Below are 22,087 nucleotides of genomic sequence, written 5' to 3' on the forward strand. Positions count from 1 at the left end.
TTACAGCTTAACTTAGTGACCTTTTCAAACGTTTTGAATGCTTATGTCAAACTGTTAAATGTATCTACACTTTATACAACAATGTGCTGAAGGCGTGTTTAAATGTGATGTAAAAAATTAGATGTGTATGTATATCAAGTGATTTTCAAAATAAAAGCAACATCAACACGTGGTGTTGTAAAGCAAGTCATAAAGCAAATGGCGGGATGGGCATTAACCATATAGTATGAAAAGACAAATTTACATAAGTTAGCATACTCATGTTTTGCTATATAGTGATAAACAATAACAACTAAACCAATTGTTTGATTGAAAAAAGTGTGGCACTTTAAATGCAACCAATAAAAAAAACATACTTGGTAAAAGGATCTCCCCCCAGTAGTTGACGTTGTTCATAAGATGGGTTGAGTAAATTATGACATGGTTAATTATATTTCTTTAGTCATATAATTTGTTTATTTCATTTATAATTCATGACCAACACACTGGAATGAACACACAACTCTAGAAGTAGTCTTGTATATGTGCAAGATAATGAATATGAAAGCACATATTGCATTCTTTGTAAGTGAAATGCTAATGTCATTGAGTTTAAATGAAATATCAATCAGGGAGGCAGGCTGTAAACATTGTGTGACTATTATGGCTTTACCTGCAAGTGCAGTTGCTCAAGAGAGTGCTGCCATCTAGCGACGTGATGTGGATACAGGTTAAGCACGTTGTGAAATCCTTTCACATTTTCCAAGTACAGTAAATGCTCATGAACCACAACCTTTTTTCCTCATCGTAGCAAAAATAAATATGCCAATATTAAACATGTATTTATTTATTTTAATATTTATAGTATAATTTATCGAGATAGCAACAAGCAAACAAGAATACAAAACAAAGCATATTTACTCACGTTTCACTTTATATTAAAGAAGATATCATTATTATTATTATTATTATTATTATTATTATTAATAATAATAATAATAATAATAATAATAATAATAATAATAATAATAATAATAATAATAATAATAATAATAAATAACATCAACCAAACAAACACAAAGCAGAAAGAAATGTTTAGAGATGGGCGTTCATAGTTTTGATCACTAGATAGCGCCATTGTTCATTATTTGAAGCACAACCCGGAAGCGGAGCTTTTCACCACTCAAGAACTGGATAAACGAACGACACAGGGTTTGTTTGCTAAACTCTTTTTATTATTAACTTAACATTTAGACACAAGAGTAGGGCAAGTATAGGTCTGTAGTGTTAGAGTACAATGGGATTTAAATAAAAACAAAAATAACAATGTAAAGGCAATAAGGCATGTGGATTGCTGGGTTACTCAAAGAAGAATTGGTTTGATGAATGGTCCGGAGATTGTTTATTGTATGCATTGAAACAGAAAATAACAAAATATAAGCAGAGAATGTATGGAATAAGAGATTCTAAAATGACTGTTCACATTTACTTAACATCTGTTTAAAGTATAGTCTCTAACATTATTGTTCAAGTTGACGTGGCGCTTAAATTCATCTCAGGCATTCAAAACAACATGGCACATTTTTAAAAAGCCTGTAGTACTCCTCTTGAATCTGAAAAACAACACCACCACTTTTATTAGCAATATTTCAGCTGCAAAGCCCAAGGGGAAAATAATACAAATGTCTACAGCACTTCATATGATGGGTAATATATAATAATAATATCATCATATCATAATAATACACTTATTGCTAAATTAACCATTTTGTTATATATATATATATATATATATATATATATATATATATATATATATATATATATATATATATATATATATATATATATTTAATTTATTTTTTTTTACTAGATTTTCCTAATGCGTCAATTTGATCCGCAGCATAACAGGAGGGTTAAGACATTAATTCCAATTGACAAAATATTATAAACCTAAATCAGACTTTTTTTTCCAACATCAAATTAGAGGACTGAATTTGTCTAAGATATGATAAATATGAATTTTTGTGCATCTCATTCTCGTCCAGTTTGACGTGTTTTATCATTTATTATTTCTGCTGGTGTGTCTGAAAAGTCTATGTACGAATGAATGTGGCAACATTTACCTTTCTGGAGAGCACACAGAGGAAGATGAAAATGAACATGCCCTGGAAGGCGTTGGTGATGGTGAACAGATAGGCGGTGAGCGTGTTCTCGTAGAGGATGTGCAGCACCCCGAAGGTCCAGGTGGCGCCCAGCACAAACAGCAGCGCTATGGCTCCGCGGGCACATGACCTGACCAGTCACACAATCACACTGATGGACAATAAGAGCTGAGATGGACAAGTCAGATCGAGTATTGCTAATCCCACCTGATGTTCTCGTAGTGGCTTGTTTCAGGCTTCTTCACCACCGTGTGTCGGTACACTTTGTAGATGATCACTCCAAAAGCCAGCAGATTCACCTGAGTGGAGATCAAAAACAATCACATGACAATTTCCCTCCAATTTAGACTTTTGTGCTTTCTTGCCATTTGATTAAATGACCAACCAGAATGATCAAACAGGCGGGTCCGATGAAGCTCCATATGAAGTGGTTCTCTGTGCTCAGCCAACACCTGAAATACAAAAGCAACATGTTCACTTAGCAACCGTGATTAATTGAATTTTGCCTGCCTTTTATCATTGGACCTCAGCTTCTATAGCTCTCCTGATATCAATCAATACAGCCTGGTTTGGTTCAGCCCCAGCAAATGATAGTAGACACAGATGCTTTGTAGCACCCTATAATGTAATACTCTACTGAAAATGTAATTCAATTTGCTCTTAACTTGATCAAAAATGTAATAAAACTAATAATGTAATTTTAAAAAATCCTGACTGATATTGCAATAACATTTTTAACAATAATTACTACCTTATTACACTGTTATATCAGATACATTATATCATATCCCCAAACTCTTTGCGGCAGAGCAGTCCTAATCAAGTGGGCGGAGCTTACGTTGATTAACTCTCTGTCGAGTTGGTTTAACTCTGGCAAATAACTCCAACACTGACCTTTATTTACAAATGTCAACCAGACAGTGTTTAAAAAAAAATACACTTTTGAGAGGTGAAATCAATTCTGAAACGTTTAACACCAAAATGTAAACACTACATTTTTTACTGCAAATGTATATAGCATTCTTCGATTCTCAAAACACAAAATGTAGAACTTTGAACTCAAAATAAACAATTTTTTTTTACATTATCTGTCAAGGTTTATCAGTTTTGAGAAAAAAAAATCCAACTATGAATCTAATAACTCTCCAATAATGTAATAACTAAGTTATGACATTGTTGAAATAATGTTATTACAATATCAGTCAGGATTTTTTATTACGCTGGTGACATTATTAACATTATCAGGTTTTATTACATTTTTGATTCGATTTTTGATTTTATTATTTTTTTCGTAAAGAATTCAATTATAAGGTGCCACATTTTCTTAAAAAATAAATCTGTGGTGTATAACTGAAATTATTATTATTTTAAATAATGCTATCTAGTATCTACTGTCACCATCTTCCATTTCCTTTGTCCCAACCAAGTAAAAGTTCTTTAAAAAAAATCCATGGATTTTCCCCCCCTCCGCTTAAAAGATGGTCATTTGAGTTTTAGTGAAGGTCTTTTTGCAAACCTTTACTGCCACACTTCTTTGTAAATGCGTCATCAAATAAAAAGATAAAATATCCATGCTCACATTTTATCAGTGCCGTAATACTTGGAACCCAGCGTGGCTGAGATGGCCACGACCACTGCCGGACTTCCATAACCGAAGATGTAAAAGTTACGGTGCAGGAAGCCTTTGTTGTAGATGACGCCAACCACTATTAAGTACAGATGGATGCCCTCGATGCACATCCAGGCAAAGGCCGCCAGGAAGAAATAGTGCAGCAACCCCGCAATAACCGAGCAAAAGAGCTGCCAGGAAACAAAGAATGGGAGACAGAGAGAGAACATTTCATTTGAAAAAGGCCATTTGAATGACCTGAAAACATATAAAAGTGTTGCTAAATGTTGATTTTCATGTTAGCGCCGCACATTTCCTGCACCACGACCAAGTAACCATAAAACTTAAATGATATTGCAATATAACGAGACAATAAAAATGATAGATACAAATTTAGAAAAGCAATGAAGTGAGTTCCGTGTGTGAAAAAACTGTTTGCCCACAGAGTTGAATATGAGACTCAATTTTGAATAGCGCGTTAAATCATGACTAAAAGGAAAATAACATCATTGTTCTCATTCCAAATACCCAACAGAGGGACATTAGCATGTTGATTTTTCTTCCTTCCTGTACTTTATTTCAACATTTAAAAAGACACTGTTTGTGCGACCTTAACTGATGTGTTTGGATACAATAAACAGCGGAACCTTTAAAAAAAAAAATCTAATTAGTAATGATTGAAATACTTTTATAATCATCATCGTAAATAAATATAAGTAACACGGTATTAATTAAGTTGAAGGATTGGTGATGGTTTGATTTCACATACATACGCAAATGCAAATGCTTTCAAGTTCCAAGTGGGGTTCTTGTAGGCTAAAATGCTGACATTTTTAAGAAGACACAGATGAAGGTGATGATGATGACATACAGTAGCTGTTCTTTTTTGTTGTCCATCATGCATCCATCCATCATACAGTTTTTACATACTTCTTATCCTCACTCGCCAAAGGCAGTGCAGTAGTCCATTCGCCTCATAGGACTGCGTGTGCTCGATTCCCATTTAGGCTGTGTGAATGTGCGAATGATTGTCTGCCTCTTTATGTGCCTTGTGATAGACTTGCAACCAGTGCCTTTCACACAAATTCAGCTGGTGTAGGCGCAAGTTTCACATGGCCCTGAACAGGAGCAGTTGCATAGAAAATGAAATGCAAGCGTTCTCAAAATGTGGTGTGTGCATTCCACAGGGTGCATGAGCACCTTCTACTAATGTGTAATGGTGGTTGTTCGTGTGATTTTGTTTCATAAAATGTCGTTGAATACTGTATATGCTTTTCTGCAATGAAATTGAACTTTTTATTAAAATACGACAGAGCCCCCCTGGTGCCAGGGTATGGAAAAAATATATATTATTTGCTAATCTGTACCTTTAGTTTACTTATCTGCACCCTCATTTTACTAATCTGTTACCTCACTTTACTAATCGGTACAGTGAGTTTAATAATCTGTTCCCTCATTTTACTAACATTTACTACCATATTACCCCAGTTTACTAATCTGTACCTTCAATTTACTGATATGTTACTTCACTTTGCTAATCTGTAACCTCAATTTACTAATCTGCACACTCATTTTATTCATCTGTTACCTCAATTTACTAATCTGTTCTCTCACTTTAGTAATCGGTAACCTCAGTTTACTAATCCGTCAACTAATTTTGCTAATCTGTATCCTCAGTTTACTAATCTGTTACCTTACTATATTAATATTTACCCTGATTTTGTCATTTATTTCCTCAATGTACTACTCTGTAACCCCAGTTTACTAATCTGTAACCTCAATTTACCAATCTGTTATCTTGCTTTACTAGTTTAGTAATTTATTCCCTCAATATACTAATATTTTCCCTGAATTTACTAATCTGATCTCTCAATTTACTAATCTGTTACCTCACTTTACTCATATTTACTCTGATTTTAGTAATCTATTACCTCAATTTACTACTCTGTAACCCCAGTTTATTAATCTGTAACCTCAATTTACTTATGTTACCTCACTTTATTGTTTAGTAATATATTCCCTCAATATACTAATAATTTCCGTCATTTTACTAATCTGTAGTGTACCCTCAATTTACTAATATGTTACCTCACTTTACTAATCTGTAACCTCGTTTTACCAATCTGTTACCTCAATTTACTAATCTGTAACCTCGGTTTACTAATCTGACACCTCAATTAACTAATCTGTAACCTCATTTTTCTAATCTGTAACCCTAGTTTATTAATGTTACCTCTCTTTACTAATCAGTAACCTCGGTTTACAAATCTGTTTCCTCACTTTCCTAATATGTATCCTCAGTTTAGTCATATGATCCCTCAATATAATAATCTCTCCGCTCAATTTACTAATCTGTACCCTCAAACTAATTTGTTACCTCACTATACTAATCTGTATCCTCAGTTTACAACTTTATATTCTGTTACCTCACTTATCTAATATGTAACCTCGGTTTAGTAATCTCTTCCCTCAGTTTACTGATATGTACACTCAATATACTAAACTGTAACCTTAGTTTACTGTTACCTCACTTGAATCATTTGTACCTGTTCCGTTTCAGATTTTTGTTTACAGATTAGTAAATTGAGGGTGAGTAAAGGGAGGGAACATATTAGTATACTGCGGCTCCATACTAGTTAATTTAATTTCAAAATAAATAATAGTATTCACTCCTGTCAGTTACCTTGTTTTCTTAAAACTCAACTCAACTAAACTTTATTTATAGAGCACTTCAAAACAACCATTGCTGTTGCGAGGCAACAGTTCAGCAATGTATTTCAATATTGTAGTAGCTCTTTTTAAATTGTTTGCATAATTCCATGCAATATTTTTTGGGGTGAGTATTTGTAGGGAACATTTGCATGCAGTTTGCAATCTATGTTAGGATAGTTTTAGGAGTTTTTTGTCGTCACCTTGTGCGTGTTCATGTTGATCCCCACCAGGAAGATGAACTCGGCCATGAACAGACTGCAGCACAGGTTCTTGTGAATGGTGGTCCTGGTGCTCTGGATCTCGCTGAAGAACCAGAAGGTGAAAATGCACATGGACAGACAGATGAGGGAGATGATCATCCCCAGCTGTGTGATGCGGGTCAGGACGGTTTGGTGGGCGACAAACTGACATGTAAAGAGAAATGGATGGTGTCTTTATTCACAGTTTAATTTGTGTTTTCACTTTAACATGAAGCCTTACATTGTCTCGCCCCGACGACATGAGGATAGCAAAGTGTGTGAGGTGGTTGCAGGTGCATGTGGTTGCGTTGCTGTTGACGTGCACGGTCTTGCAGCCGTGCGTAGCCCAGTGACCCTGCAGGCTGTCGGTTTTGTACTCCCAGAAGGCGCATTTGGTCACATCGGTTTTGAGGTCGACGGGCTTTGAAGGAAAAAAGGAAACAAAAAATACAGTTAGATGCATATATGTATTGAATTTGGAACATCATTCTTATTGTGTAACAGTGCAGGTAGAAAAAATATCCTAAATGGCAATGAAATGCAATTGGTAGCATTAGGATGATATTAACTTGTTTGGTCCCAAAAACGTATAAATACGTTCTATCTTAAATATGACCAGTTTCCCAAAGATGTATTTATATATATATATATATATATATATACTAGAGCATACACAAGGTTTTGATGCAGCCTCTGAACTGAAGAGAATGGCTGAAGCAATAGTAGTACAAAAACGGCCAACAATTGGCAGCCCAGTATAAGAGATCAACCAGGGCCGTGTTGAAAAAAAAAAAAAAAAAAAACAGTTTTCCCCACAATTTCAAACACAATTGTGAATAATGTTTAAATTTAGCTATAAACGGAATATATATAAACGGAATCAGATAGAAATGTACTTTTTTTCCCGATGAAAGAAGAGACTCTAATCTTTTATGTTTTTTATGCAAGAGCATACAGAAGGCTTGGATGCAGCTTCTGACATGAAGAGGTGGCTTAAACCAATGGCAGGTGGCAGCAGAGTATAAGAGATTAGCAAGGGCCATGTTGCAACAAGCTCTTTTTGCCAGTGTTTTTACCAGAAATGTGAATATTGATGAAACTTAGCTATATTCTAATGCTAATTGCTGCAAAACGGAAATAAATACAACTATACTATTTTTCCTGATGAAAGAAGAGACTCTAGTCTTTCTTTTGGTAGGTTCCATGTTTTTATAGGCGAAGGGGGTTGCGACAGAGTTAAATGTCCGAAATTTCATGAAAAATTTGTGCAGGGTGTTGTCATTACTTTTTTTTTTCAGATTTCTTGACTTGATAACATCTTTAAAAGTCATCTGTCAACAAAAATACATACATAAATTATAAAAATAAATCATTACTGTTATTCTCTGAATCTCAACTCTACAAAAGTCTTTGCGTTAAATGTAAGGTCAGAAGTGAGTTTTTAATTGTGTCGGCATGAATTGCCAAATAAGAATACTTAAAAATAAATAAATAAATAAAACACTTACAGATCATTTTAAAGAAAGACCTTAAAATTGCTTGAAATGAGTGGCAATTCTTATAATTCTTCAAATATCTAGTTTTTGATCATGAAATGGCCACATGAGGCATCGTGAGTATGAAATAAGGCTGTATATTGTCCCAATACTGATACTCGTCCATCCCTATATCGTGATATCAGATTGTACTGCAGTTTGAGTCTTAAGGTAGAATAGTTAGGTGAGATATTTTGGTACTCACTAAATTCTATAAAGACATAGTATAGGGAGAGACTGAAAAGTAGAAAAGGATGACATAAAATAACTTTGAAAAAAACTGCAGGAATAACATCAATAAAAAGTAATATACTGTCAGAAAGTACTATTGTAAGAAAGTAAAAGTCATGACATGGTGAATGACAAAAAAACTGGAATATTAAAAGATCAAAAAAAGTTTTTTTTTTCTAGAATAAAATCTTAATGTTATGAGAAAAAAATTGTATAAATTTGACATTGTTTAACACCATCATCAGTATCAACACTCTTTATTCCTGGAATTGGATTCAGACATTTAATTATTACAGTTTTACACATGTCATATCATGCAATTTACTTTGTTAACTCAATTTCTGAGAACTTTTTTTCTCTTAATTGTAGCCCTAGTACTTCTTCATAAGAATCTAAATGTTAATTGGCACAACGACAGATGCAAGTCTCGCAGTAGTTGTTCTTGTTGGTGTTTTGGATCCAATATATCAAACTGAATAAAACTCTATTTTTGTAAGGTGTAGCACAAAAATGCTTACTGCAGCAGAATGACCAGATATTAAGGGTAACTCCCCCCAAAAAGGTTCTGTGCCGCAAATTTGCAGCTGCAGCAAATTGAGTGAGAGCTCAGCGTGCCCGTTCATCTTTACCTCAACGTGCCTCAGAGTGAAGATGACATGGTCAAGCTGGTAGACGTCAGCAGGTTTGACGGCCGCTGCCACCACTTGGGAATTGACAGTGATTTCCCCCGTTTCTGCATAGCGCGAGTAGTCGGTGACACCCGGGTCGATGCTCGGCTTCAGGATGTCTCCCATGCTGTCATATCGCACAAACAGCACTGACACGCTCTCTGATGGACAACACAAGTTGAGCAAACACACGGTCAAACCTCATTCTTTGGCTGTCTTTGCTGATGGACAAGGAGTGTCGGATTTGACAATACTGAGATTTGTAATGTCTCAACATCCAATATCTCATAAATATTTGTATATTTCCCTTCCGTGATTAATTTAGTCAATTTTTTTTCCCCATATTAACAAATATACTAAGATGCACATTTACAATTATTTTACAGAATCACATCGTGGTCAATACCTCATTTTGGATTTAATGTTGCCTGTTGAACACAGGTCAAAAATTTATTCCGGTTCCAATTTTAAATGTGTTGTGATTGCGACACATCTTACATCACTCTGGGCCAAAAATGATTTGTCTTTAAAGTGAAAGACACTCCTTTCTTAAACCAACACATCCCTTCCTGTTTAAAGTGCAAAATTATACCTGCTTAAAGTAACAGTGTGTATTATTTAGTGCCATCTAGTGGTGAACTAATAGAATACAACCATTTTTAAGCACACACACAGAGAAACCACACTTCGCAAGGCTACCACTAATTATTACCAATTATTATTTGGAGCAAGCGAGCAGGAGCAGCTAGAGCCGAAGAGCGGCTAACAAGAGCGGCTAGTGGGAGAAGCTTGCAAAAGCCTCAATCATAGGACTTAGTGGCGACCACCTGCAGGCCCCAGAAGTTAAGCGGTGGTCGACCCATTGGGTCTGACACTAACTGCAAGCACCACCAGAGGCTAACTAGCCTCGCAAAGTTCTTCTCCTTCCGGTATCCGTAGCAGAAAGATGGCGGTGAAAAATGTCAGCCTCGTGTAAGGTGTGGCACAACCTATGAAATATAATTAGCGATTACTAGATCAACAATTATATTTAAAAAAAAAATGTTTATGTGATAGAACATATTTGTTTGCATATAGTTAAAAAAAAAAAAAAGAATGATTATTAATTTACCACTAGATGGCACTAAATAATACACACTCTCACTTTAAAGCCTCCAATGGCTGAAATAGCCCAGCAGGTAATCGTGGCAATTTCCAAGCTATGATGAGAGGCACTAGCCACCAGCTAGCAAGCGAGCTAACAGGCTTCCAGGACGTCAATTGCTCGTTGTACGGGCCACGGGCTCGTACGTGGTGTCACCTCCTTGCTTGGGAAGTTAACTCACTCAGTGTCATCCCAGTAAAAATTGACGTTTAGAGCCGTCAAAGGCTGTGAATGAGTTAAATAATGACATTGAGCTGTTCGGTAAATTGCGGGAGCCAGAGAAGATGCATTTTTTTGTGGTATGGAGTATCTAGCTAAGTCGGTAAGTTGTACATAGTGGATGATTTCACTTTATAGGGCCTTGAATTAACGTGAAGTACGATAATTGCTATTTTTGCTCTTAGATCAAGTGGTTCTTAATTATTTTTTTGCTACCATTCCTAAAATAGCATTTTTTTGTCACATAACCAAGATTAGACTCACCGTTACTATCCTCTTTCATCTTTGGAGTTAGAGTCACGATGTCCCCTCCCATGGTGGATGACAATGTGGCTTTTTTGTGATGCGCATCAAAAGTGAAAAGTCTCATTTCTGTTGAAGAGGATTAACAGATATTAATATTGATGAACACTACTCAACGTGTAAATAAGGACCTTACCCATTTGTGTATCTTTAATCTGAAGCTCATTGGACGATTGGAGGCTGTTAGCCAAAATAAGAGCACTTTCTTCAACAGCATGCAGCAGCTTGGTGACGGTTCGTTCCCGTCGCTCCTCGTCGATCCTGCTCCAAGCTATCAGCTCATCCTTCTCTACCAAGTTGTTTACCGCTTCAACTAATTTCTGTTGACAAGAGCATTCTCCACATGTTATTCCCCCAACATGCTTGCCACAAATTTTGCAAGATAAGATGGTCGAAACAGTGAGTGAGAAGAATGAAACAAGTGAGTGAGGATTACTGTGAGAGTTGAGTGGACAACAGCCGGTTCGATAGGCTGATCTTTTCCTCCTGTGGCCAGCAATGACGTGGACCGGCTCAGGGCCTCGACATAGGCAATCACTTCCACAGAGGTCAGATCCCCGGACGACTGCTGAGCAATTTCATTCAGTAGGCTTAGGGGCTCAGTCAGGTTGCTCATCTAAAAGGGCAGCAAAGAAAGCAACTAACATTTCATTCAGCCGGACAATTCATTTTGATTGGAGAAAAGATATAAGGATGTACTAAGATAGAAAACACTGTGGGTTGTTTTTATTAAATCGGTTTCCACCTCTTCACCTTCAGACGCACCTGTAAAATCTGACGCGCTGCAATATAAGACTTGTATCAAAAACAAGGATAACAAAGCTGAGTTTTGTTTGACACCGTCACAGAGGTAATAGCTATTTATATTATTGTTCTGGTTTGCTGTAATGTCAACTCAAACAGAGATCTTCCTGTCACGGTTTGACATGGATGTGAACCCAAGTGCAGGGAAGGAAGGCAGCAGGGAGGCAGAGTTGCACAAAGATTAAATTTAATTTAATCAAATGAAACGAAAGGGACAAACAAGATACTTGGTACTTGACCAGACTAGGGAAGCACACGAGAACAATATGACAAAAACACAGCTCATGAACGAACTTAAGGTAAAATAAACACAAACAAAACCCAAAATATGAAGAAAATGAAACTAAACAAGACCCAACCAAAACAATGGCACTTCCTAATAGTTATCTTGTGTAAAAAAAAAATCCAGTGTTACCCTGAAGTTTGAATTTTTCATGCACCATCAGACCAAAAACACTTCATAATGAATATACCGGTTATTGATAATGACAATAAAATCTATTCTGATCAGTTCAACCAGCATAAAACATTAAACGCTGTGTGCCAGTTTGGCCTCTTCCTTTGTCCTTTTGTGACACTTTTTTGAAAAGATGAAGATGGAAAAGGATATCCACCAGAAGTGAAATAAGGTTTTATATTTTTGCATAATGATTTAAATAGCATTTGTGGTTACTTGACATGTGGGGTAAATGACACAACGTTAAGAAAGTGTTACATTTAGTTTAACATAGTAATTAGACTGGCAAATTTTTGCACAAATATTTTTGCACAAATATTTATGTCAATTAATAATGCTATCATGCGTTGGTGGGCACACCAGCAGTCGGGGTCCGCCAGTCCGTCATAATCAGTCCGTCATTATTTCACGTCGGCCAAGTCCGTCATTGTTATTTTAAACACGCTTCTGTCATTTAATTACAGTCTGTCACTTGCGATGGCGTATTAGGGCCACGTGTAGATATATATATATTTTTTCAGAGTGGGGGTAATACTCCGAAAAAAAACTCGCAAATTTGCCACTTTATAAAGTCACAGATTTGTGACTTCATAAAGTGTCAAATTCGTGCGAGAAAAAAACTTGCAAATTTGCGAGTTTATAAAGTGGCAAATTTGCGACTTTTTAAAGTGGCGAATTTGTGAGAAAAAAACTCAGAAACTTACGAGAAATACACGTAGCATACTACTCGGATGTTTGTGCCAATACTTTTCGGTCGGGTTTTTTTTAAAATAAGGAGATAATAATTGCTTTAGCAGAGATTAACCATATAATAGTTGAAGCGTTGGGTACGGCCAGCGAAGGTTCACACCCTGAGAATCAAGCATTTAAGTGAATTTGTTGAAATGTATATTTACTTGTACATTTATGTTTCCAGGATTATTATTTACACATTCATACTTTTTAATATTTTTTTCCGCCAAGTAGTTAAATTGATGTGTCAAATACCAGCAAATGAGGTACTTACATATTCAAGTGTTTTATTGACAGTCTGTGCGATGCACCCAATGTTGTCATGGCAGTGCTTTTGGGGATGATCTGAAAAATAACAATTATCAAAATCAGCTGGACCATAACATTGTTCCGTTTGGATTTTATGCAACATCAACACCGGGCAACATATGAGCAAATGCGGTGAGCGTGCATGTGTATACTGACCTTTACATCTTCCACCTTGCTCGGGATGAAAGTGCTTAGTGCCAGAAGTTGGGATGTAATCACGCTGACAAGTGCAATAGAAAGATCCATTGATATTATGGCAGTGTGAGTTCGGTCCGCATGCCTGTCCTGCCTCACATTCATCAATGTCTGAATAATGCACACAAAGAGCTTCCCTTCAGTTTAAAGCAAACACAATGCGATTAAAGGCGATCCTGCATCTAACATAATGTAATGACACATAATCAAATCTAAGCATTGTAATTGAGAACGTGATTTCATTTGAAATATCCTTAGTAGTAATGATGCATATGGTGGACTACATGTTTTCATTATGTGTGTGGGCTGAGAACTACAGTTGCACATTTGCAATGAAGGTGTTGTTGTTCATGCTGCATATTGAGCCAAAGTTCTCGGGAGAATTCTCAGAGCAGCAGATGGGGAGGAAGCGAAAGGCCCGGGGAAGAAGCACCTCCAATGTGTTTATCCTCCATAGTTCAGTGAAAGACAAAACAGTTCGCACATTCACACGCTGTTCCAGCAGCTAACACCTAACAGCTGTTCAACTGCGTTTACAGGCGTTGAGAAGGTAAATCAGTAATTTGCAAATACATTACCATAATGACACAAAGGAAATCACACATAACAACATCGGTTCAAGTTCTTCAAGCTTTAACTAATGTTGTTGCTAATTTTCTGAATTACCATTTTGGGTCGTAATCACCGTAATCCTCAATTTCAAGGCCATTTTTGAAGTCATTAAATTATTTGAACTATGTTAATAACAACTAAAAGCTACGCGACTTTTAGCACATTAGCTAATTACCTAACATGAGCTATCATTCTTTCTTGCACATCAACCACTTGGGTAATAAGAAAAAGTCTCTGACTTCATGAATTACATATGTTTTCCCCGTGTGTATTAAACAATACTGTGGTGCTGTGTCATATCATACCACAACCATTATTATAGGCTACCGGTATTTGTTTTTGTTATAAGTTTTTGACACCATACAAAACACCATATAAAAGTCAACAAACAGCTAGGTGGAGCACTTCCTACTTTTAGTCCACATGAAAAGAAGACCGAATGATAAATAACTGACTTAGTTATATATTGTAGAGCTTCGACCTTTCAGTGATGCTTTGGTTTAAGAAAAAACAGGCAGCTCTAACAAATCTGACACAAAGAGCTTGTTTTTGTTTTGGATGAATAGAAATTCGAATTTGTATCATTTTCATCATATGAATTAACCAGCAGAATCCACCCGTTTTGATCCCTCTCTGTAGGCGGCCATTTTGCCACTTGCTGTTGGCTGAAAACGACATCACAGTCAGTTTCTCAGGGCTCAAGTGCCAACTAATCATGGCTCAACTTCATCACATCACACGATCAAACTCATAAAACAGGTGAGCTGTGATTGGTCATTACATGAGTAATGTAAGTAATTTACAGCTGAGTTGACAGTAACTGGTAAAATGGCCGCCCACTTTGTCCTTCACTCTTAAAACAAATTTACATGTTTATTTTTATTATTATTATTATTATTTTGATGCAAGAGCCCAAAGAAGGCTTGGATGCCGCTTCTGACATGAAGAGGTGGCTTAAAGCAATGGTAGTTATTACCAAAAAGGGCCAACAGGTGGCAGCAGAGTATAAGAGATCAGCCAGGGTCATGTTGCAACAAGCTGTTTTTCTCAGCGTTTTCATCAGGTATGTGAATATTGATTTAACTTAGCTATATTCTAATTCTAATTGCTGCAAAACCAAACAGATACAAATATAAATGTTTTCCTGATGAAAGAAGAGACTCTAATCTTTTTTTTTGGTAGGTTCAATCTTCTTATAGCAATAAAATACAATATTCTGCGGGCCTCGCAAAATCCAGTAAAACAGCCGTGAGCGAAGGGGGTTGCTTCAGTGAAAGTGTCTGGGAGTGAATTAAAAGTAGAGTTTCAGAATATACCATTACCTATACACTCAGTGCCATCATTGGTCTGGAACTTGGCCTGTCCAGTTGAAATGTAACCCGGCAAACACGTACAGTTGTAACTGCCCAATGTATTGGTGCAGTTGCCTTTGTTGCCGCAGATGTTTGTCACATTCTGGCATTCATTGTCATCTGTGGCAAGAAGAGAAGAACATTACAGTCACTTGGGTAACCCTCTCGGAGTCACTTGGCATGACTGGTTCATGAAGTAGACAACAGAAAACAGCAGAAAGTACCAAGTTGATGTTTCAAGACAAGCTATAGGTTTTGGTTTATTTAGACTGATTCTACAATGTTTGGCGTAAAGGATCGTGAATGACTACCACTGATCTGAATAAAACCAGCTGGCAGAGAAAGTTATATTTGAGTCAAAAACATTGTTGGCCATCTGCAACTATAAAATGATGACAAAAAAATGGCTGTGTTTGGGGCTGTGCCACCATATATACGCACCTGACATTATTTCATCATCACTGCCCCCCCCCCCCCACACACACACAAAAAAAAACAAAGAAAATTTTTTACAATGATAATTATGTTCTATGCAGCACCACTAGTCTAAATATGGCATTCAGACATAGTGGAATATGAGTTAAAAAGCAAAATCCAGCCATTTAAATTTTAATATTTCAATCATTTTAGGGGACGGCCATTTTGCCACTTGCTGTCCACTCAAGATGACATCAATGTTGCACAGGTCTCAGGTAACAACCAATCACAGCGTAGCTTCAGAAAACAAGTGAGCTCTGATTGGTTGTTGCCTGAGCCCTGAGCAACTGTGATGTCATCTCCAGTCGACAGCAAGTGGCAAAATGGCTGCCCCCTAAGATGGATAAAAACGGCTGGATTTTACTTATTTCCAGTTGGTGTATTGTGCAACCTTTTTCTTTTTTTGCTTGAAGGGAAAAATGCACAACTAACTTGAATGTCTGGCTCACAAACAGACAAATAAAATGTATCAAATGGGTGGATGCTGTGTAAACATAGGATTCGCTCAGTCATAAACAAAACCGTTTTTGTTTTGACGTGGAGGCATGTTCTTACAAATAATTTGCAAGGTTTCGGGGTTTTGTGTTTAATCCTACTTTAAACACTATTAATTTAACAGCTGATCTCTGACTGGAATTATTTCAGCTGGTTGAGGTAACCCGTCTCTACCCATGCAATTTACTGGAACTGACTTGATCTGAATTTCCACTGTTGTTTTCACGTGTCAATGTATGACAAATACTGTCTGTACTTTATGCACAAAGGTTGTCCAAGAGGGGATATCCTGCCTTCTCATGAGAGGTGACTAGGATTCAAAAGGGAAATACCTCGCGGCGTGCACAGGATGCCTTAGCAGTCGCTCTGACACAAGTACACTCACTTTTATGTTTCATCTGCAGCACCATTGAAATAAAAAATGGCTTTTCTCTGTTTACGTGACAAAAACGGCAAAGTTAAGACGTAATAGCAAATTTATAGAGTGAACTTTATTCAACCCTGCTCGTCCCAGAATCATCTGCCAGTGTCTATGCGGTGGAAAATAGAATTTACAGCATGTGCAAAACTCTTGGGCCACCATTAGATGTGTTAGTAATGCAAATATTTAAAATGTCACTAAAAGTATCAGCTCCTGAGTGAGAGTGCTCATTGTTTTTGTGTGGTTGATTGTTCTCCTGTTTTTCAATATACTCCATTGGCGGCCTATTGTGGCGGTTTTACGATTAGGAACTAGAAATGAGAAGAATTGAACATTACCATTAGTTTCATGCAATTTAAAGTTACAAAAAATGCTATATTGGGATACATTGTACAGGTCTTCCTTAAAAATAATGTGTCTGTGCTTTTTGTTGTTGTTGGGGTGGGGTCGGGGGGATATGTATCAAAAGTACTAGAAGCACCTGTAGTTGGTATAGTGACTACTCAAGAAATGAGTACTCATACTGGTAGCCTATTGGTGTGAAAAAAAAAGTGGTATCGAGCATCCTATAACCCTAAACCCAGAAAAGTAGATGTTCCACAAAAATGTTCCACATAAAAAGAGTATTTGAGATAGTGAGGTTCATCAGGAAACATATTCTAAAAGTGCAGAAACACAAGAAGACAGATTAATGACTAATAACCAACTTTCTGTAACTCAAAATTTTAGCCGCTAGCCACCAGTTACATACACACCTCCATCATAAAGTCTTTGATTAATTCAAATTTAACATTACTTGTGGTTGATTTAAAAAAATATATATATTTTTTAAACCTTTGAATTTGTTAATAAAGATAGTTTTAAAGGTGTTTCCTCAAATTACTCAAGCTGTAGTTATTGAAGTAGCCTTCTAACCAACCAAATGTCCAAACTGTTCACCTTTGCTGCTAGCTTCTCCTGATGCTACCGATCTGCTACGCTAGCACTCGGACCATGGCTACTTCTTGCTCAGATGTAGTGCTAGTACTAATATGTCAGGGAAGCTTGCATGACAAAAACATTTCTGTCATGTTTGGTTTCTGTTTTTGGTTTCCAACCAAGACTGAACAAAACCAGGGAACTAAATACAAGCCAACCGACGAGACAACGAGAGACACCTGGACAAGACACAAGTGGCTGAGGGCACTGATTGGTTGACATGAGGAAGGGCAGGATTACACTCGACAAGACCAAGGGAGACACACAACCAAAAACAGAAACCAAACATGATAATTTCTGGAACTAAAAGATGTTTGTCAAGTCAACCACCAATCTGAAGACAGCTATTTGAAGCAGAATACACTGACTGGTTGAGCTAAGTTGGCTAGCTTTTCATAATTAAAACACTGCTGTTTGGTATAGGCTTTTTGTCCAATTTGTAGCTTTGTCAGCATGTTACACCAAACTGGTACTGGTTATAGAAACTTTGTTATTGTTTGGATTTGACTGACATCAAATATCTCAGTTAAATGTATAAATGAGCAAACTACTTTCGGACCCTGTTAAACTGAATCACTTTCAGTTTCTTACTGTCCGTAAAATGAAATTCATGGTCTGGTTAAGCTCCTGTAACTATGACCTTTTGTGTTTATGATATTACCGTCACTATATTATTTTCGTTTTCACAGTTTCAAAGTTAATGTTTTAACTTAAATTCAACTTTGACTGCAGACGACTTTGTTGGACCTAAGAGAGCTGGTTTAATTTATTAATATTATTTCTTTAAATTTGCACTTACTGTATTTTCCTCAATTTCCTACATCCAATAATCAAGCTGCTGTACTACTAATTGTCTATAGTGCATTAATTATTTTCCATTTAACACTATTAATTACTTGGGATTTTTCAGAAAAGTAATAATAAAACTGTACAGTCGAAGCTATAAAGTTGAACATCACACCTGCAATAACAAGTTGTCCGGATTCTTGGAACCTGGACCATAGAGATTCTACTGCATTTAACTTAATTAACAGTATTAATATGTAAAATGACCACTCGCTCGTGGAGTGAAATAGAAGTAGGTTCTCACCCAATAATTTTTTTTAAAACATGCCCCTTGCTTAACTTTTCAGTCTTAATTATTTTTCAGCCCATTTGACAGACGCTTTTAAAGGTTCCCCTAACATATGTATGAACATTTCAATTAGCTACCATTATTATGTGTTTTTTAAATATGAGACTCACAACATTTTAGACTGTCTACAAGACATAAACACACAACACAACTGTCAACAGTAGAACTATTCAGCGCATGAATGTTATTGTGTATTGATATTTACCATTGCAAAACGTTGTCCCATCTCCGGTATATCCATGGTGACAAAAGCAAGCCTCGTTGGAGCCATTCAAAGCCTTGCACGATGCTAGTTTGTGGCAAGATTTACAAATGTCAGAGAATCGGCAGGGATCCATCATACTGGAGAGCCATGCTGTACGGACACAAACACAAAATTGTACCTTTTGAAAATGGAACACAACATTTCAGTCCCCGCATTGGTGTAATATACATTACATGAGTTGTTTGAGTACATTCTGGTAGTCATGGTAATATATTTGTTCATGTTAACATTCAGCCGCATTAAACTGTCAATTTTGCTCGATTCACGTACCTGCCAAAAGTACTAGTTTCATCGGTGACCACAGCGAAGGCTTCATAATTGCACTGGTTCTGAATTTGGCTTTTAGGAGACGGTGCGTAGTGGGCTGACTTCTGACGTCGTCCATTTCCTTGCATCACTTTTCCTGTTTCCCTAAACCTGGCCCTTTCCTGTCTTGATCTTTAATCTGCTTCTTGCCAAAAAGACTATAGCAGCAAAGTCCCTCATCTACTTAATGCTCTCCACAAAGTACTTCGTCACTTTACTACAATTACTATACACTATACTGTGCAATGTTTCGAAGCATTTGTGTTTGTATTTCTAGACTTCCTGTGGTTCATGTTGCCCTTTGGAAAGCCTCTGTTGCCATTGTTCCAATCGTCCAATGAGATTTTACTCAGGACACAGCAACGCAGACTATGGCTGGAGTTAAGGATGACCTCCTCCCTTCCGCAGATAACTTTACATAACTCCACTGTTGCCATATTTAACTACACAAGCCCAAATGGGTAACTTACAGTGTCTTGTCACTTGCTGCGTCTTAATGACTGGACAAGATTTGAGCTGCTCCTACTAATTACAGTAAATTCTATTTGCTGGCATTTTCAAACAAATGAGCAATATGCAACAATTACACGACATTTTCAGTACCTTATTTTTCAGAAATGTCACTGATATGTATATATTTTTTCATAATCCTAATATTTAGGGCTGGGTTTAAAAAAAAAATCGAATAATTGATTTTGAATTGATTTTCTTTTTCCAGCGTGATATCAATTCATAAAACCATGAATTGATTATTTTCATATCCCTTTTTCCCATGATTTAACAAGAAAATTGAATTTTAAAGCCCAAATGTTTTCTTGAAATTGACTGTTTACATGAATTTAAAAGTATTTCCTTACTGTCATGAATACCTGACAATTCAAAGTCTTTTTAATCTATATTTAAAATTATTGAATTAGAATTATGAAAACATTTTCATCTTATCCATACTGTCAATGTTTGTGTAACACTTAATGTGTTATTTTCATTTAAAAAAGAAAACATTTAACCAGTTACTGCCTCCGCAAAATTTTATTTGGAATTTAATGTTTGTGGAGTTTTTTTTTTTTAAATTATGTCCTTGATATTGAATTATTTAAAACCCAAAAAACGTATAAATGCATTTTTTAATACTTTATCCGTCACTCCCAAAAACGAATAGATCCGGGTTTTAATACTTTGTCATTCACTCTAAAAACATATTTATACGTTTGTTTGTTTGTTTTAGTTTTTTTTTTAATGCTAGAGCATGAGAAGGTTTTGATGTAGCTTCTGACATGAAGAGGTGGCTTAAAGCAGTAGTAGTTGGGCAGCAGGTGGCAGCAGAGTATAAGAGATCAGCCAGGGCCATGTTGCAATAAGCTCTTTTCCCCAGTGTTTTCAACAGGTTTGTGAATAACAATGAAACTTAGCTATATTCTAATGCTAATTGCTGCAAAATGGAAACAGATAGATTTTCCTGATGAAAGAGGAGACTCTAATCTTTCTTTTGGTAGGTTCCATGTTTTTATAGCAGACCAGAATATTCTGTGGACCTTGCAAAATCAGTCAAAATCCAGTAAAACAGCCGAGAGCGAAGGAGGTTGCTTCATTGAAAATGGCTGGGAGTGAAGTAGTTAAGAAGAATTGATGTTCCATAATTAATCAATATCAGACTGAACTGAAGTGAATTGAATCGGGAAAAATTGAAATCGAATCAAAGTGAACTCTTGTGAATCGAAATATTGGAGATTTTAATCAATACCCAGCCCTAATAATATTAACACATATAGCTAGGCAATACAGTCCTAATATATGTTACATTGCAGCATTTGTTGCCTAAATTAGGAATGGGCCTAAAATAACCCGTCATTGATCATTCAAATTGTGGTCAATCATGTGGGATTGAATGTTGATTCATCTGAAAGAAAAAATGTATGCAAGATGGAGTCCAGTGCACTACATGGCTGCAACCAGCAGAGGTGGATTACTCAGTTTTAAGTAGTTTGTGATCTAAAGCAGTGTTGCACAACATTTATTGGGCCAAGGCACCAATTTTACACCAGTAAACCTATGTCTTTAATTTAAATAAAGAAAAGAAAAAAGTAATATGTTATTTTTCAATAAAGAAGGGTTCTGTGAATATTGACAGGAAACTGATTGGTTCAGTTCCTCCAACAAGTTTTAGAACCGCTGCTTTAGTCGCGGTACCGAACAGCCTTCACAGACTCTTGTTCCATATTTCTGTGTAATGCTAATAGAGTCCACATGTGAATAGAGCAGGTTATTGTCTGGAGAGTCCTCGGTCGCTGCCACCAAACCCGAACAGTCCAAACATCTGCGGGTGAAGAAGAAAGGTCACTTCTGCGCAGACGGCAACAGAAAAGTGCCAAAGCGTTGTGGTTGAAAATACAATTTCCGCCAACGTGTAACAACCACACATGTTGCTCGTTTAGTGTTGCATTTATCCAATGATTTATTCGGCTGAGTACTTAATAACAGTTCAACTGTTATGTGAAAATGTCTCACAACACTTTTGGTTTATTTAAGTTTCACCAATTTATTACATCATTGCTGCTTGCGTGATTAAAATCAGATTAGTGTCCACTGGTGGAAATTTTAATGGCTTCAAATGCAAACAAAACAATGAACTGCTTACTGTATTTGCTGTGATGAACACTTGGAATATACTTTTTTTTTTTTTGTCCCAATCACTGCTCATGTGAAACTGGCAGAATTCCTCAAGTATTTTTTGTTTTGATGGCTTAA

General features: G+C 36.4%; 1 protein-coding gene across 1 annotated transcript; it reads right to left on the bottom strand.

The window, feature by feature from the left end:
• Positions 1–1,198: 1,198 nt before the first annotated feature.
• On the bottom strand, positions 1,199–19,531 carry adgrl4 (adhesion G protein-coupled receptor L4). The gene is made up of 16 exons (XM_077584243.1): positions 19,307–19,531; positions 18,977–19,126; positions 15,236–15,385; positions 13,263–13,412; positions 13,072–13,142; positions 11,241–11,420; positions 10,941–11,124; positions 10,766–10,873; positions 9,100–9,299; positions 6,946–7,125; positions 6,666–6,869; positions 3,724–3,944; positions 2,530–2,596; positions 2,352–2,443; positions 2,106–2,274; positions 1,199–1,592 (listed from the first exon to the last, which is right to left on the bottom strand). The coding sequence occupies exons 1-16, from the start codon at positions 19,419–19,421 to the stop codon at positions 1,530–1,532; spliced, it is 2,304 nt and encodes a 767-aa protein (XP_077440369.1). The 5' UTR covers positions 19,422–19,531; the 3' UTR covers positions 1,199–1,529.
• Positions 19,532–22,087: the final 2,556 nt, after the last annotated feature.

This window comes from Vanacampus margaritifer, chromosome 13, assembly GCF_051991255.1.
Source record: "Vanacampus margaritifer isolate UIUO_Vmar chromosome 13, RoL_Vmar_1.0, whole genome shotgun sequence".
NCBI lineage: Eukaryota > Metazoa > Chordata > Actinopteri > Syngnathiformes > Syngnathidae > Vanacampus > Vanacampus margaritifer.